We start from the raw sequence: 16,720 nt of genomic DNA, 5'->3' as shown, positions 1-16,720 counted from the left end.
TTGGACCACTCTTCCTTTGCAAACTGCTCCAGGTCTCTCTTTATTGGAAGGGCGCCTTTTCCCAACAGCAATTTTAAGATCTCTCTACAGGTGTTCAGTGGGATTTAGATCTAGACTCATTGCTGGCCACTTCAGAACTCCCCAACGCTTTGTTGCCATACATTTCTCGGTGCTTTTTGACATATGTTTGGTGTCATTGTCCTGCCGGAAGACTCAAGATCTTGGACGCAATCCCAGCTTTCTGACACTGAGCTGTACAGTGCGACCCAAAATCCCTTGGTAATCCTCAGTTTTCATGATGCCTTGCATACATTCAAGGCAGCAAAACAACCCCAAAACATCATTGAACCTCCACCATATTTCACTGTAGATACTGTGTGTTCTTTTCTTTGTAGGCCTCATTCCATTTTCGGTAAACAGTAGAATGATGTGCTTTACAAAAAGCTCTATCTTGGTCTCATCTGTCCACAAGACGTTTTCCCAGAAGGATTTTGGCTTACTCAAGTCCATTTTGGCAAAGTGTAGTCTTGCTTTTTTATGTCTGTGTCAGCAGTGGGGTCCTCCTGGGTCTCCTGCCATAGCGCTTCATTTCATTTAAATGTCGACAGATAGTTCACGCTGACACTGATGCTCCCTGAGCCTGCAGTTTCGCTTGAATATCTTTGGAACTTGTTTGGGGCTGCTTATCTACCATCCGGACTATCCTGCGTTGACACATTTCATCAATGTTTGCCTTCTGTCCAAGAACAGGGAGATTAGCTACAGTGCCATGGGTTGCAAACTGCTTGATAATGTTGCGCACTGTGAACAAAGGCAAATCTAGATCTCTGGAGATGGACTTGTAACCTTGAGATTGTTGATAATTTTTCCACAATTTTGGTTCCCAAGTCCTCAGACAGTTCTCTTCTCCTCTTTCTGTTGTCCATGCTTAGTGTGGCACACACACAGACACACAATGCAAAGACTAAGTGAACTTCTCTCCTTTTTATCTGCTTTCAGGTGTGATTTTTATAGCTCCCACACCTGTTACTTGCCCCAGGAGAGTTTAAAGGAGCATCACATGCTTGAAACAATCTTATTTTTCCACAATTTTGAAAGGGTGCCAATAATTTTGTCCAGCCCATTTTTGGAGTTTGGTGTGACATTATGTCCAATTAGCTTTTTTTTTCCCCTCCCTTTTTTGGTTTAGTTCAAATACACACAAAGGGAATAAACATGTGTATAGCAAAACATGTGTTACTGCAATCCTTTCTGTGAGAAATACTTAATTTTCTTGAAAAATTTCAGGGGTGTCAACATTTACTGCCATAACTGTACATGCACAACCTGTGGCCTCACAATGCCATTGTATATGGTCTGAAGGGAGATTGACACGACTCAATAAAGCAAGTGTTTTTTCTCTTATTTTGTGTTTTTGTTTAGTTTTTTTGTTTTAATGAATTTAAACAGGTATTCCTGCCCCAAGAAAAAAAAATAAAATTAAAATACTCATGTGCCCAAATTCCCTGCAGCTGCTGACCTCAGCAGTGACTAGCTCAGCCATTGATGGGCAGAGCAGGCATTTCCTGCAGTCTGCACATCACAGGAAGCAGTATGGAAATGTCAGAACAGCGGCTAAGAGCATTGATACAGGTATTGTTTCTCTTAAAATCATGAGTCCCTTTTTACAGATTTTGTTATTTTTTTTAATTTTTTTTTTCTTGGGCTGGAATCTGTTTGCAATTCATGTTTTACACTGCCGATGCAGTTAGGACAAGGAGATATATGGTACATTTCATATATCTGTTTGTGCTTCTATAAAATAGAAAAATGCTTTTATTCTCTGGTGCCAAGTATCTAAGGTGTTCCAAAGACCCTAAAGTCTAAGGGCTGAAGCGTCTCCCCCCTACCTCTATGTCCCTGCTTGATTGACAGTCAGCTTGAAGCAGAGACTTATAACATTGTCTGTAATAATGATAGAAACCAGACTGACTCCATTTAAGGGATCCGATCCACCAATGCCAAAGTCTAGCAACAAAAGTTTTGATTGATTGGATCCTCAATGCTGAGACACCCACTGATCAGTAGAATTAGCAGAAAGATCTCTACAAGCCAGGGAGTTAACAGTTCTCCCTACTCATTCTGCTGATCGGTGGCGCTGAGACGCCATCCGCTCAAAACTTTTGACAAGTCAGAAGTTTTTCTAAATGACCAGTACATTTTTAGGGTAGGGTCACACATGCTGTATTTTGCTGCTGTGTATTTTCCTACCCATTAAAGTCAATGGGTAGCAAAATCAGCTGCAGAAAATATGCAGCAAAATGCTGCTCGTGTGCCCCTACCCTTAAAGGGGTACTCCACCCCTAGACATCTTATCCCCTATCCAATGGATAGGGGATAAGATGTCTGATCGCGGGGTCCGGCCGCTGGGAACCCCCGGGATCTCTCCTGCAGCACCCCTGTCATCTAGTACACTGAGCAAGCAGTGCTCCGTGCCTAATGACTGGCGATGCAGGGGCCGGAGGATTGTGATGTCATAACCCCGTCCCCCTCATGTCGTCACACACTGCCCACTCAATGCAAGTCTATGGGAGGGGGCATGACTGCCGCTATGCCCACTCCAATAGACTTGCATTAAGGGGGTGGGGTGTGATGTCACAAGGGGGCGGGGCTGCTCCGTGTACCAGATGATGGGGGTGCTGCAGGAGAACTCACAGGGGTCCCGCCGTTGGGAACCCACATGATCAGACATCTTATCCCCTATCCTTTGGCTAGGGGATAAGACGTCTATGGGTGGAGTACCCCTGTAAGGTGTGTTCTAGTTTTTTTTTGTTTGTTTTTTTATCTTTAAAAAAAAAAAAAAAAAAATCCTGGCAATTCCATTTAACCGATGTATCTTGCTGGAGTTACAACATGATTACTAAATGAAACATGTTTAGTATAATTATTTGGGAGGATCAGACAATTAGTTTAGGCTTTAATATCACTTTATAACCTTAAGTGCCCTGATTCAAATGTTGGTTGTACTTCCTTGCTCTGCCTGTTCCTAAGATATGGAGATTTTACTATAGGTTGACTGTCTGGTACTTTTCTCTGAATAGTCAGGTGGGTGTGAAATCTATTTTAAAAAGTGGTGTGAAGTCTCATGGGGGTGATCCAGATTCACACGCTCTCGGACACATTCTCGCACACCCTCTGAGTGTGATTCATGTCCCTTTTTTTTATTTTTTATTTGTGTTTTCTTTTTTGTTAAATACTGCAAAATCTAAAATAAGTCACACTTAGCTGGGATGTTTATTTGCCTCATCGTTCAATCATTTTAAAATGTAAAGATAAACCTAAAGCTTATGTTCAAATGTATGGCACATAGATGCACAGAAATGGCCTAAGGCTAATGCGAAACTCTATGGAAGAATTCCACCACAAATTCACCAAAATGTACTGCCTATTGTTTTTAAAGGGGTACTCCGCCCCTAGACATCTTATCCCCTATGCAAAGGATAGGGGATAAGATGTCAGACCGCGGGGGACCCCCGGGATCTACCATGCAGCAGCTCACCTTTAGCGGCTACCGGAACCGCTGGAGGTCCTCAGGCTGAGTCCTTCTCGACCACGAGGACAGAGCATAGTCACTTTACAGCTCCGCCCCCTCAATGCAAGTCTATTGGAAGGGCGTGACAGCTGTCACGCCCCCACCCATAGGCTTGCATTGAGGGGGCGGAGCGTGACGTCACACGGGGGCGGAGCCGTGACGTTACTATGCTCCGTCCCCATAATTGTCAGTAATCAGACCCGGAGCGAACGCTCTCCGAGGACAGATTCTAACGGGGTGCGGCGTGGAAGATCACGGAGGTCCCCAGCGGCGGGACCCCCGCGATCAGGCATCTTATCCCCTATCCTTTGAATAGGGGATAAGATGTCTAAGTGCCGGAGAACCCCTTTAATTTGTTTCCGCAGTCCCATTCAGATAGCAAAATTATTTCTGCTGTAGAAATTTCACATTGTGCAGACATATAAGACCAGTCTTATGTTTTACAGAATTATTTGGTGGAATCCCATTGAAGTCAATGGGGCTTAAATTCCGGTGGAATTCTGTGTTCTGAGAACACAGAAATTCCGGTTGAATTCCGTTCAGAAAACTTGGAACAATGGAATATGTATGGAATTGTGGAAATTTCTCCATGTGAACATAACCGAATAGTGTTTATCACTTTTCCACTGCCATAAACTTATGCTTCTTTTTGACCTGCCTTTTAAATTATCTGCTAAAATATCCATGACTTAAAAGAGTACTCCGGCCCTAATACATTTTATCCCCTATCCAAACGATGTATGACCGTAGGGGTCCCGCTGCTGGGGACCCCCGCAATCTGTCATACTGCACCCACCTTTGTGAGCTCTCTGCAGCGCTGGAGGCTCTGAGTGTGAAGCGTGATGACCATGGGGCCGGAGTATCGGGACTAGAGATGAGCGAACTTACAGTAAATTCGATTCGTCACGAACTTCTCGGCTCGGCAGTTGATGACTTATGCTGCAGAAATTAGTTCAGCTTTCATGTGCTCCTACGACTATATCCACCTTTTCCAGCCCACCGGAGCACCTGAAAGCTGAACTCATTTATGCAGGATAAGTCATCAACTGCCGAGCCGAGAAGTTCGTGACTAATCGAATTTACTGTAAGTTCGCTCATCTCTAATCGGGACGTTACAACTCCACCCTTGTGTGACGTCACGTCCCGCCCCCCAATGCAAGTCTATGGGAGGGGGCTTGACAGCCATCACACCCCCTCCCATAGACTTGCCTTAAGGGGGCGGGGTGTGATGTCACACAGGGGCGGAGTATCGTCACGATACTCCAGCCTCGTGATCATCCCATTTCACACTTGGAGCCTCCAGCGCTGCAGAGAGCTCACAAAGGTGGGTGCAGTATGACAGATTGCGGGCCCCCCGCGATCATAAATCTTATACCCTATCCTTTGGATAGGGGATAAGATGTATTGGGGCCGGAGTGCCTCTTAATAAATTTTTTTTTTTTTTGTAATTTTTTTTTTTTTTTTTAGTTTTTTTGTTTATATACATTTAATTATTACCCAGTAAATATTTCATTGTCTTTTTAGGAGGTGAAAATTTTTCGGATCCTTATTCTAGGGGAATTGGAGAGAGGACAAAGCCAGTTTCAAGCTCTTTGTTTCGTTACTCAGCTGCAGAATAATGAGATCATCCCCAGCGAGTCTATGGCCAAGCTGCGACAGGTAGGGATATTACACACACGATGAAGATGATGGTGTAGGACAGTGGTATTCAACCTGCGGACCTCCAGATGTTGCAAAACTACAACTCCCAGCATGCCCGGACAGCCGTCGGCTGTCCGGGCATGCTGGGAATTGTAGTTTTGCAACATCTGGAGGTCCGCAGGTTGAAGACCACTTGTGTAGGAGCTCCTCCTGCTACAGTCAAGGATTGCTCAATCTACTTATTGCCTACAAAGTCGTCCAGACACATGTCCTTGGGGCGTATTAACAGGTGTCTGAATTTTTTCTTTTACCTTCTGTTTTGTAAGTAATAGTATTAAAGAGGTATTTCAGTATAATTTTCTTCTGCCTTTTAGCTCATGAGGCAAAGTTATAAAACTGTGCAATATGCGTTCATTACCCCATGTGCCACTGTGTCACGTTTTTATGCACTAGACTCACAACAATAAGTTTAGAATAATACAATACAGGAATATGGGTGCACTACTGTGGTAGATGTATACAATGACATTGGCTATCCCTCAACACTGATGTTAAAATTGAGACATTGGCCAGTTGTAGACATGTGGCACTTGTAGTCCGCTGCAGGCATCCTCCATTGTATGCATTTTTATGCTGGTGATCGCCCCTAGCAACGGACTACAAGGGCAGAATCTGCTCCCCCAGTATAAATGCACAACCGCATTTGGGGTTGAGCACCTCCAGCCATTTGAGACCACGTTTTTTGTTGTTTGTCACAACAGGAAGTGTTGTAATGTAAGTCTTTTTAATTTACTGTTGTCTCCGATCTGTCATGGTCTCCAGGGCAGGCATGGCTATGCTGCATTGGTCCTGTGGATAGCAGGGTGAATGGGGTTTACTAAAGTAATTCTATTCATTCACCCACTACAGCATAGCCACTCTCTCCTGGGGACCATGTGACTTTTCTGACATATTGTCTCTGGCCGCATGGAATACTGGAAAATTACAGCACTTCTGGGTGTGGGTCCTGTGCATGTGAATGGAATAAAGCAGCACACAGAGGTAATAGAAGAATATTACACTGTATTATAACTTTGCATCATGGGCTCAGAGGCAAGAAAAAAAATACTTGGAATACCACTTTAAGAAATGAAGTGCCATACAAATAAAAATGGCTTTATTTATACATTTAGAATACATTTAAAGGGGTTCTCCGGTGCTTAGACATCTTATCCCCTATCCAAAGGATAGGGGATAAGATGCCTGATCGCTGGAGTCCCGCCACTGGGGACCCCCGGGATCTTGCACGCGGCACCCCGCTTGTAATCAGTCCCCGGAGCGTGTCCGGGTCTGATTACCGGCAACCACACGGCCGGCGGCGTGTGACGTCACGCCTCCGCCCCGGTGTGACGTGTCACTCCGCACCTCAATGCAAGCCTACGGGAGGGGGCGTGATAGCGGTCACGCCCCCTCGCGTAGGCTTGCATCTAGGGGCGGAGGCGTGACATCACACTCCGCCGGCCTTGTGGTCGTCAGTAATCAGACCCGGAGTGAACACGCTGCGGGGACTGATTACAAACGGTGCCGCGTGCAAGATCCCGGGGGTCCCCAGCGGCGGAACTCCCGCGATCAGGCATCTTATCCCCTATCCTTTGGATAGGGTATAAGATGTCTAAGCACCGGAGAACCCCTTTAACTATCAGGAAATTGTTGGGCTCTTTGTGTGCACATGGTCCCTTCATTAAGACATCCTTAAAGAATTGCTGGAATTTCCTGTTCCAGCTGATTCTGATGTTTAAGGGGGTTGTTCAACTCCACTGTACATCCACATGACACTAAAATATTCAGAAATCCAAGTATAGTTATTAAAAAGAACAGTCTAGCCAGAACGTTATGCTGGATGAATTCTATATCAGACTTCATTGACTTATAAGGGGGAATTGTCAGGTTTCTGTGATGCTTTTGCTGTCAAGTAAGATGGAGCTGTGTAAATCAATTGTAATAATGGAAGTGTTTATGTTTAGCTTAAAAAAAAAATAAAAAAATTAACTATATGTTTGGTCTCCAGGTTATAATTATATCTAACGCTGAACCTTTTGTTTTCATGCTTCCAGGATTTTTTTTTAGGTGGGATTGCAATGTAAAGAACTACAGTTCCTATTATTCCTTTTGTCTTTCACAAATATGTAATACTTCAAATGTGGCAGATTTATTAAAGTGGCTCAGGCTGATTTAATACATTTGGTGCATCTGTAGACTGTTGTGGTTATTTTTAGCTTACTTGTGCCCAAAACATTGCACCACAATTTTGGCATATATGTGGCTCTTGGCATTGCGAATTATGCCACACCCCTTTCCCGATAAGCTCCATCTCTTGTCAGATGAGGTGCAGTTCTTGGGTATGGCTGGAATTCCACTTGTTTTTTTGGGGGGGAAAAACGCCAATTCTGCCGCATGGCATTTTTTCGTCCAAAAAACGCTGCGGGTGGATGTTAGCTGTAAATCAATGAGAAATCGCAATTTCTTTTTCCACATGGCGTTTTTCAGTTTGGCATTTTTTTCACTCTGTCGTTTTTCTGCTCCTTGGCAGTTTTGCAGAATCGCAGCATGTTGAGACTATGGCGTTTTTTTTCCCCTGAAATCGTGGCGTCTTTCTTCCAAAGAAGTCTATGGAAGTAAAAAACGCCAGGAAAAATGCCATGTGGGTTTTAACTATGGCATTTTTTCAGGCGGTTTTTGTTCTCTTTTGGACTTTAGCGATCCAAAAAAGTGATGGAGATAGCTCTTTTAATATTTCTTGGGTACCATTTAAAAAAAAATAATAAAAAACATACAATATTGATGGAAAAATTGTATTTAACAATTTATCTTTTTTATAACAAAATTATTATAAATTTTTAAACAGGGATTAATTTATATGGGCGGGCAGGGCACTTAAAATTTAGCCGACAATAATAAAAATGTAGTGTGTCTGTTTTTTCTTTATTTTTTAGGTGGTACTACTACTCCCAGCATGGAACACACACTGTTCCATGATGGGAGTAGTAGTACCTGTACTAATTTACAGATTGCCCCGGGTCCGTTGCGATCCTTCTGTATAATTTATAGATGCGGGTGGCCGCTCTTCTATGGTCCCCTGCACTGCTGTATATATACACCTATTGATATTTCCCACAGAGAGTTGTGATTGGCGTGATGGTTCCAGCCAATCGCAGCTCTCTGCAGAAAATATGAATAGGTTTGTGTGTGTGTATATGTGTGTATATGTGTGTGTGTGTGTGTATAATATGTGTGTGTCAGTGCAGGGGACCATAGAAGAGCGGCCGTTCGCATCTATACATTATACAGAAGGATCACAGCGGGTGTCAGGAGTGACATCCACTGTGATCTTTCCTTAACTGCAGGTACTACTCCCCCTAACATGGAGCAGAGCGTGCTCCATGATGGGAGTAGTAGTACCTGCAGTTAAGGACAGATCACAGCGGGTATCACTTATGACATCCGCTGTGATCATCCTATCTATTGCAGAGATGTGGAGCAGAGTGCGCTCAGGGCACAGCACTTATAGTAGCATCTGGAAAAAAAAAGGTGCAGGATAGCCGCCATGGGGAACTCCCGAGAATGACGTAAGCCAGTCCGGTAGAGGCGCAATACGGTACAATGGAAAATGATACCCCTGAATAAAGGCGCTTCTCCCGATGGATATAATGAGGACCTTTTATTGCAACGCGTTTCAATCCCGAACTGGCATCTTCATCTGGCATACAGTACATAAAACACATACAGGTTATATTCATGTCATAGTGACCACTTCCGGATCACAGGTAAACAACCGTGTGCAAAATTGCAGGTAAACATACGTGTTGTGTGCAGAATGATATATGCATATAATAACCAAACGAAAATGACACAATAGAAAAACATATTAAAATAATCGGCATATCAACCGGCAGGCTTGATATTTCAATAATTTTAATATCTGTTTTTCTATTGTGGGATTTTCCTTTGGTTATTATTATGCATATATCCTTCTGCACACAACACTTATGTTACCTGTATGTTTATCTGCAATTTTGCACACTGTCGTTTACCTGTGATCCGGAAGTGGTCACTATGACATGAATATAACCTGCCTATGTTTCATTTACTATATGCCAGTTTGGGATTGAAACGCGTTGCAATAAAATATCTCTATTATATCCATTGGGAGTAGCGCCCTTATTCAGAGGTATTCTTTTGCATTATACAGCATTGAGATATATTAACTTGTCACATGACAGCTGAATATATTTATATGCATCTCCGTGAATTAGCAATACGGCACCAAATACAAAGACGTAATATTGCTCTTGTTTCCCATAGAAAAATCCACACACAGTGCGTCAGGCAGAAGACTTGAGGGGGTTTGAGAATTTACAGATGGACGTAGCTGTTAATTTTACTAAAGGAATCCAGCTAAGCTCCCATGTCCACAACATCTGCTCCGAGGCCAGAGAGGCCATCTATACACGACAGGAAGATGTGAGGGCATGGCTGAAGAAAGGTGAGCGTGTGCCTAAAAGAAATTTCAAGAAGCATTTTAGCTTAGTCTTTATTTACTGAAAATGTGTATTACTTAAAAAATCTCCACTGGATTGTCCTTCCTATAATTCTGGAGATCACTTGGGTCCATGCCAGTCTTTGGCTGACCTCTTTCTTTTTTTTTTTTTTTTTTTTTTTATTTTTTTATTCCTGGCAAAGGTATAGAAAATACAGAGCAGGGGAGGTAGGAAACCTCATGAATAGGAGAGCTCAATGCTAGAATGAGATCACAAGAGGATTCTGCTTAAAAGAAAAAAAAAAACTGCCCTTATGTTTACTTTAAAGGGGTACTCCTGTGGGAACCTTTTTTTTTTTTTTTTTTTTTTTTTTTTTTTTTAACTTGTGCCAGAAAGTTACAGATTTGTAAATGACTTATATTAAAAAAATGTTAATCCTTCCAGTACTTTTTAGGGGCTGTATACTAAAGAGAAATCCAAAAAAGAAATGCATTTCCTCTGATGTCATGACCACAGTGGTCTCTGCTGTCCATTTTAGGAACTGTCCAGAGCAGGAGAAAATCCCCATAGCAAACATATGCTGCTCTGGACAGTGCCTGAAATGGACAGCAGAGGTCAGCAGGGAGCACTGTGGTCATGACATCAGAGGAAATGCATTTCTTTTTTGGATTTCTCTTTAGTATACAGCCCCTAAAAAGTACTGGAAGGATTAAGATTTTTTAATAGAAGTCCTTTACAAATCTGTTTAACTTTCTGGCACCAGTCGATTTAAAAAAAAAAATAAAAAAAAATTCCACGGGAGTACCCCTTTTAATGTGTAACAAACTAGCTTCATTTTGCTGGATCCTTTTTCTTTGAGAAAAAAAGATTTCATTTATCATTTACAGCTGATGCTCAAGGCCAGTGTTTCCCAACCAGGGTGCCTCCAGCTGTTGCAAAACTACCACTCCCAGCATGCCCGGACAGCCTTCGGCTGTCCGGGCATGCTGGGAGTAGTAGTTTTGCAACAGCTGGAGGCACCCTGGTTGGGAACACTGCTCAAGGCTGTAGTATGGATCCACAATGAACCATGTGTTTAGTTCCAGTTAGCCTGTCCAGGGAAATAGGGGAAGCATGTTTATAATGAGTAGAGATGAGCGAACTTATAGTAAATTCGATTCGTCACGACTTTTCCTGCATAAATTAGTTCAGCTTTTCGGTGCTCCGGTGGGCTGGAAAAGGTGGATACAGTCCTAGGAGACTCTTTCCTAGGAATGTATCCACCTTTTCCAGCCCACCGGAGCACCTGAAGGCTGAACTAATTTACGCAGGAAAAGCCATCAACTGCTGAGCCGAGAGGTTCGTGACGAATCGAATTTATTGTAAGTTTGCTCATCTCTAATAATGAGTCATAATACAGCTATGTGCTTGAGCTTTTATTAAAGGGAACCTGTCGGCACTTTCATGCTGCCTGAACTACAAATCAGTAGATGGTTCATTGTGGCTTTTGCCTGCCCTGCTGGCATTGATTGATCTCTCCCTTTACTCAAACAGGGAGAGATCTTTCAACTAAGGCTGGTGAGTGTCGAGAAGCTGTCATAGGCCACCCTGGTGGCTCCTAGTTCAAGCAGCATGAAAGTGATGACAGGTTTCCTTTTAAAGCATAGAGAAAGGGTGGGTATTTAATATTCAGATCTATGAATTGAGAGGTGACCTCAAAAAATGCAGCTGCATTTAGTAGTAGATTCGCCTGATCAAAACCATTTTAGGACCATCACATGCTCGATGCCGTCATTGACAGCTGACTGATTTGGCCATATGTAGTAGTCTACAGAATAAACAAATACTTGTTCTAGCTCCCTCCTCCCCACTAGCTAGACTAGACTCTGCTTGGCCACAGGTTCATTTTTATTCCTGCAAAGAAAAAAACAAAAAAAAACATTTTGGTCCTTAAATATCTTAGTGTCCTGATCACACAGCTTTTTTTATTTCATTGATATGTCCTTCCATTGTCGGAATTTGTGGTTTTATAGTTTGACTGACAATTTAAGGAGTCGGTTAGATGGACTGGGACTTAAAGGGGTTATCCAGGAAAAAACTTTTTTATATAGATCAACTGGCTCCAGAAAGTTAAACAGATTTGTAAATTGGTTCTATTAAAAAATCTTAATCCTTTCAGTACTTATGAGCTGCTGAAGTTGAGTTGTTTTTTTCTGTCTAAGTGCTCTCTGATGACACGTGTCTCAGGAGCTGTCCAGAGTAGAAGCATATTCCCATAGTAAACCTATTCTGCTCTGTGCAGTTCCTGAGACAAGCAGAGATGTCAGCAGAGAGCACTGTTTTCAGACAGATAAGAACGACTCAACTTCAGCAGCTGATAATTATTGGAAGGATTAAGATTTTTTTTTTAATAGAAGTAATTTACAAATCTGTTTAACTTTCTGAGCCAGTTGATCTAAAAAAAAAAGTTTTTTCCTGGAATACCCCTGTCCACGCCATGTCCACGCCCCTCGCGACATCACACCACCTCAATGCACGTCTATGGGAGGGGCCGCCACGCCCCCTCCCATAGACTTGCATTGAGAGGGTCTTGTGTGACGTCACGAGGGGCATGGCCTTGATGTCACGATGCCCCCCCCCACACACACCGTCCAAAATGAACACTGGGTGCTGCACAGAGATCGTGGGGGGTTCCAGCGGCGTGACCCCCGTGATCAGACATCTTATAAGATGTCTTGGGGGTGGAGAACCCTAATGGGAGTAAATATCAGAAGATGGGTGGGATTATAAAGTCAGTTGCTGTGAATGTTGTACATTGAGGGGCATGTATGCCTAATACACACCCTCTGACTGTATAAGCCCACCCATCACCTGATATTCACTCCCATTATAAAAAAATAAAGTTCACGCACATCTGATTCCCTGAATTGTCATACAGAGTAAACTTTCATATCTTGGGAGATGAAGGTCATATCTAGAGATGAGCGAATTTACAGTAAATTCGATTAGTCGCGAACTTCTCGGCTCGGCAGTTGATGACTTATCCTTCATAAATTAGTTCAGCTTTCAGGTGCTCCGGTGGGCTGGAAAAGGTGGATACAGTCTTAAGGAAAGAGTCTCCAGTCCACCGGAGCACCTGAAAGCTGAACTAATTGATGCAGGAAAAGTCATCAACTGCCGAGCTGAGAAGTTCGTGACGAATCGAATTTACTGTAAGTTCGCTCACCTCTAGTCATATCAAGAATCTGTGCACAGGTGTTTTGCAGGGTGGGGGTGGCCTTAGATCCTAAGCCGAATTGATCTCATGGCCTTCTTTCTTCCTCGCAAGGTGTTGACGGCTCCATGTTTGAGGTTCTCCCTCAGTCGTCATCTTCTCCGGTTCTGCACCCCTGCAAGGTCTGCTCTCACGACTGGAAGGCCTGCATCTGCTCCTATCGCCTGAGTCTAGAATGGATTCCCTGTAGCCTAAAATACTGCAAAACGCGAGATTCATATGGCAAGACCACGTCTTACAAGTGCGGCATTCGCAGCTGCCAGAAAGGATACGTCTTTCATTTCTATGTGACCCAGAAGCAGCTATGTCTGTGGGATGAAGAGACCTAGACCTGGCTGCCCTCATGACTGTCTTCACCAGCGTGCCCAGAAATGAATTCGGACCACAACTTCTTGAGATCCAACCATTGCATTTGCCTTTTTAAAGACATTTTTATACTGTGAAGTTTTAGGATCTTCTAAGAAGTAGATCTATGCACATCTACCTTACATTCTGCTTTTCTCTTACTGTTGAGAAGAAATCGGCTTATCCATATTAAAGGGGTATTCCAGGAAAAAAACTTATATATATATATATATATATATATATATATATATATATATATATATATATATATATATATATATATATATAATCAACTGGCTCCAGAAAGTTAAACAGATGTGTAAATTACTTCTGTTAAAAAATCTTAATCCTTTCAGTACTTATGGGCTTCTGAAGTTTAGGTTGTTCTTTTCTGTCTAAATCCTCTCTGATGACACCTGTCTCGGGAACAGCCCAGTTTAGACGCAAATCCCCATAGCAAACCTCTTCTAAACTGGGCGTTTCCCAAGACAGGTGTCATCAGGGAGGATTTAGACAGAAAAGAACAACCTTAACTTCAGAAGCTCATAAGTACTGAAAGGATTAAGATTTTTTAATAGAAGTAATTTACAAATCTGTTTAACTTTCTGGAGCCAGTTGAGATAGATAGATAGATAGATAGATATAATATCTATCTATCTATCTCACATATATCATATATATATGTTTTTTTCCTGGAATACCCCTTTAATTGCACAATGACTGAACCTTCTCAGTACTCTTATGTGCCTTACCACAAATATCATTTTTTTTTCTTATGCCCTAGAACAGTGTTTCCAAACCAGGGTGCCTCCAGCTGTTGCAAACCTACAACTCCCAGCATGCCCGGACAGCCAACGGCTGTCCGGGCATGCTGGGAGTTGTAGTTTTGCAACAGCTGGAGGCACTCTGGTTGGGAAACACTGCCCTAGAAGATGAACTATTTCACCAAGTGTAGGTCTCCAGTAGGACATTATGGAGAAAACCAGTATTAAAGGAACTGTGAACATCTGGGAATTATTTAACCCTTCTTTTGTCAAAAGGGCTGGTGGTCTATTTTTTTTTTACATAACTTCTTGCTGGTCCTGCTGGCAAAAATGGGTTAAGTGTCACAGATTCTCTGTGTGCCTTCATCATGATATATATAATGTATTTTAATATAGTTCTGATATTTTTGTATGAAGATGCCTTTTTTTTTTTTTTCTTCTTTTTTTCTTTTTTGTATCATCGCAAGTCCAGAAGAGAGAACCTTTTGAACAAAGTATTTATCATTTGTAAAATTAATAAAATGATTTTTAAAATTGCACTTAATTCCTATTATGTAAGACATCAGTCTATGGGAAGCTAGCAATGGTTTTACCAAAGGAAGACAATGTTCCCGTTCACTCAAAAGATGAATGCTCATTACTGAAGTTTAAATAATTCAGTAACTAAATTTTATAGCAGTATACATTAACCCCTTAAGGACAACGGGTTTTTGCCCTTTCGTTTTTTTCCTCGTCACCTTCTAAAAATCTTAACGCTTTAAATTTTGCACCTTGGGGGGGAAAAAAACACAAATTTTTACATTTTTGGGGGCATCCGATTTTACGCAGTGCACTTTTCGGTAAAAATGACGCCATATATTTATTCTGTAGGTCCGTACGGTTACAATGATACACAATTTATATAGGTTTTTCTCTATTTTACTACTTAAAAAAAAAAATTATAACTACATGCACCAAAATCAGTATGTTTAAAATTGTCCTCTTCTGACCCCTATAACTTTTTTATTTTCTGTATATGGCGTGGTAGGAGGGCTCACTTTTTGCGCCGTGATCTGAAGTTTTTATCGGTACCATGATTGTATTGATCAGACTTTTTGATCACTTTTTATATATTTTTTAGTTTTATACAAAGTGACCAAAAATACTAAATTTTGGACTTTGGAATTTTTATTACGTGTTCTCCATTGACGTGCGGTTTAATTATTATATTTTTATAGTTTGTACATTTACGCATGCGGCGATGCCACATGTCTATTTTTTATTTTATTTTTTTAAATGGGAAAAGGGGGGTGATAAGACATTTATTCCCTTTTTTTTTTTTTTTTTTACTATTTAAAAATGTTATTTGTTTAGATCCCATAGGGGCTATTACTTGCAATCCTTTAATTGCATACACTGTTCAATACTATGACATAGCATAGCATTGATCAGTGTAATCTGCGCTCGATTGCTGAAGCCTGGATCTCAGGCTTGGAGCAATCAATCACCGACAGGACAGCGTGGAGCACTGTAAGACACCTCCCGCTGTCCTTCCAGTTGTTCGGGACGCTGCGACTTCACCGTGGCGGTCCCGAACAGCTCTGGCATTGTGTGTTCTCCAGGTTTTGATGCTGCAATCAACTTTTGAACGTGGTGTCTAAAGGGTTAATACCGGACATATGCCCAATTGGCGATGTCCAGTATTAGCCGTTTATCCTGGTTGCTGATAGCAACCGGGACCCAGCAGATACGAAGTGAGCTCAGCTTTTGAGCACACTTCACATTACGAGAGCCAGCCACGGATGTAAATATATACGTCCGTGGTCATTAAGGGGTTAATGGCCTATTCCTATAAAAGGGAGTGGGGGAGAAGTCCAACTGACCTCCCTAACCCCTTAAGGACCAAGGACGTACCGGTACGTCCTGAGTCCTTTCCCTTTCTATAACGTCACGTCGTGGCCCCGTGTCATAGCGGGTCGGGCCCAGTCTCTAGCAACGGCCCGGGACCCGTGGCTAATAGCGCGCAGCAGTGATCGCGGTGCCGTGCGCTATTAACCCTTTAGAAGCGGCGTTCAAAGTTGAACGCTGCGTCTAAAGTGAAACCATGCCGGTTAGCTCAGGGAGCTGTTCGGGATCGGCGTGGCGTCCCGAACAGCTGTTAGACACGAGGAGGCTCTCGTAATCTACCTTGCCTCCTGGTGTCCGATCGCCGAATGACTGCTCAGTGCCTGAGATCCAGGCATGAGCAGTCAAGCGGCAGAATCATTGATCACTGATTTCCTATGAGAAACCATTGATCAATGTAAAAGATCAGTGTGTGCAGTGTTATAGGTCCCTATGGGAGCTATAACACTGCAAAAAAAAAGTGAATAAAGATCATTTAACACATCCCCTATTAAAAGTTTGAATCATCCCCCTTTTCCCATAAAAAAAACAAAAAAAAAACGGTGTAAATAAAAATAAACATATGTGATATCGCCGTATGCGGAAATGTCCGAATTATAACAATATATTGTTAATTAAACCGCACGGTCAATGGTGTACGTGCAAATAAATTCCAAAGTCCAAAATAGTGTATTTTTGTTCACTTTTTATATCATGAAAAAATGAATAAAAAGTGATCAACAAGTCCGATCAATACAAAAAAGGT

General features: G+C 42.2%; 1 protein-coding gene across 2 annotated transcripts in view; it reads left to right on the top strand.

Moving 5' to 3' along the window:
• The window catches only part of OAF (out at first homolog), an 85,956-nt gene extending 72,393 nt beyond the window's left edge, over nucleotides 1–13,563 (top strand). For both annotated transcript variants that reach the window (XM_056542348.1, XM_056542347.1), the window contains exons 3-5: nucleotides 5,096–5,230; nucleotides 9,554–9,734; nucleotides 13,037–13,563. In XM_056542348.1, coding sequence (XP_056398323.1) covers nucleotides 5,096–5,230; nucleotides 9,554–9,734; nucleotides 13,037–13,311 — 591 coding nt within the window. In that variant the 3' untranslated portion in view covers nucleotides 13,312–13,563. The remainder of the gene's footprint in view (nucleotides 1–5,095; nucleotides 5,231–9,553; nucleotides 9,735–13,036) is intronic.
• The last annotated feature ends 3,157 nt before the right edge of the window (nucleotides 13,564–16,720 follow it).

This window comes from Hyla sarda, chromosome 10 (genome assembly GCF_029499605.1).
Source record: "Hyla sarda isolate aHylSar1 chromosome 10, aHylSar1.hap1, whole genome shotgun sequence".
NCBI lineage: Eukaryota > Metazoa > Chordata > Amphibia > Anura > Hylidae > Hyla > Hyla sarda.
Note: the sequence above shows the minus strand (reverse complement) of the source record. Positions and strands in the feature narration are given on the sequence as shown.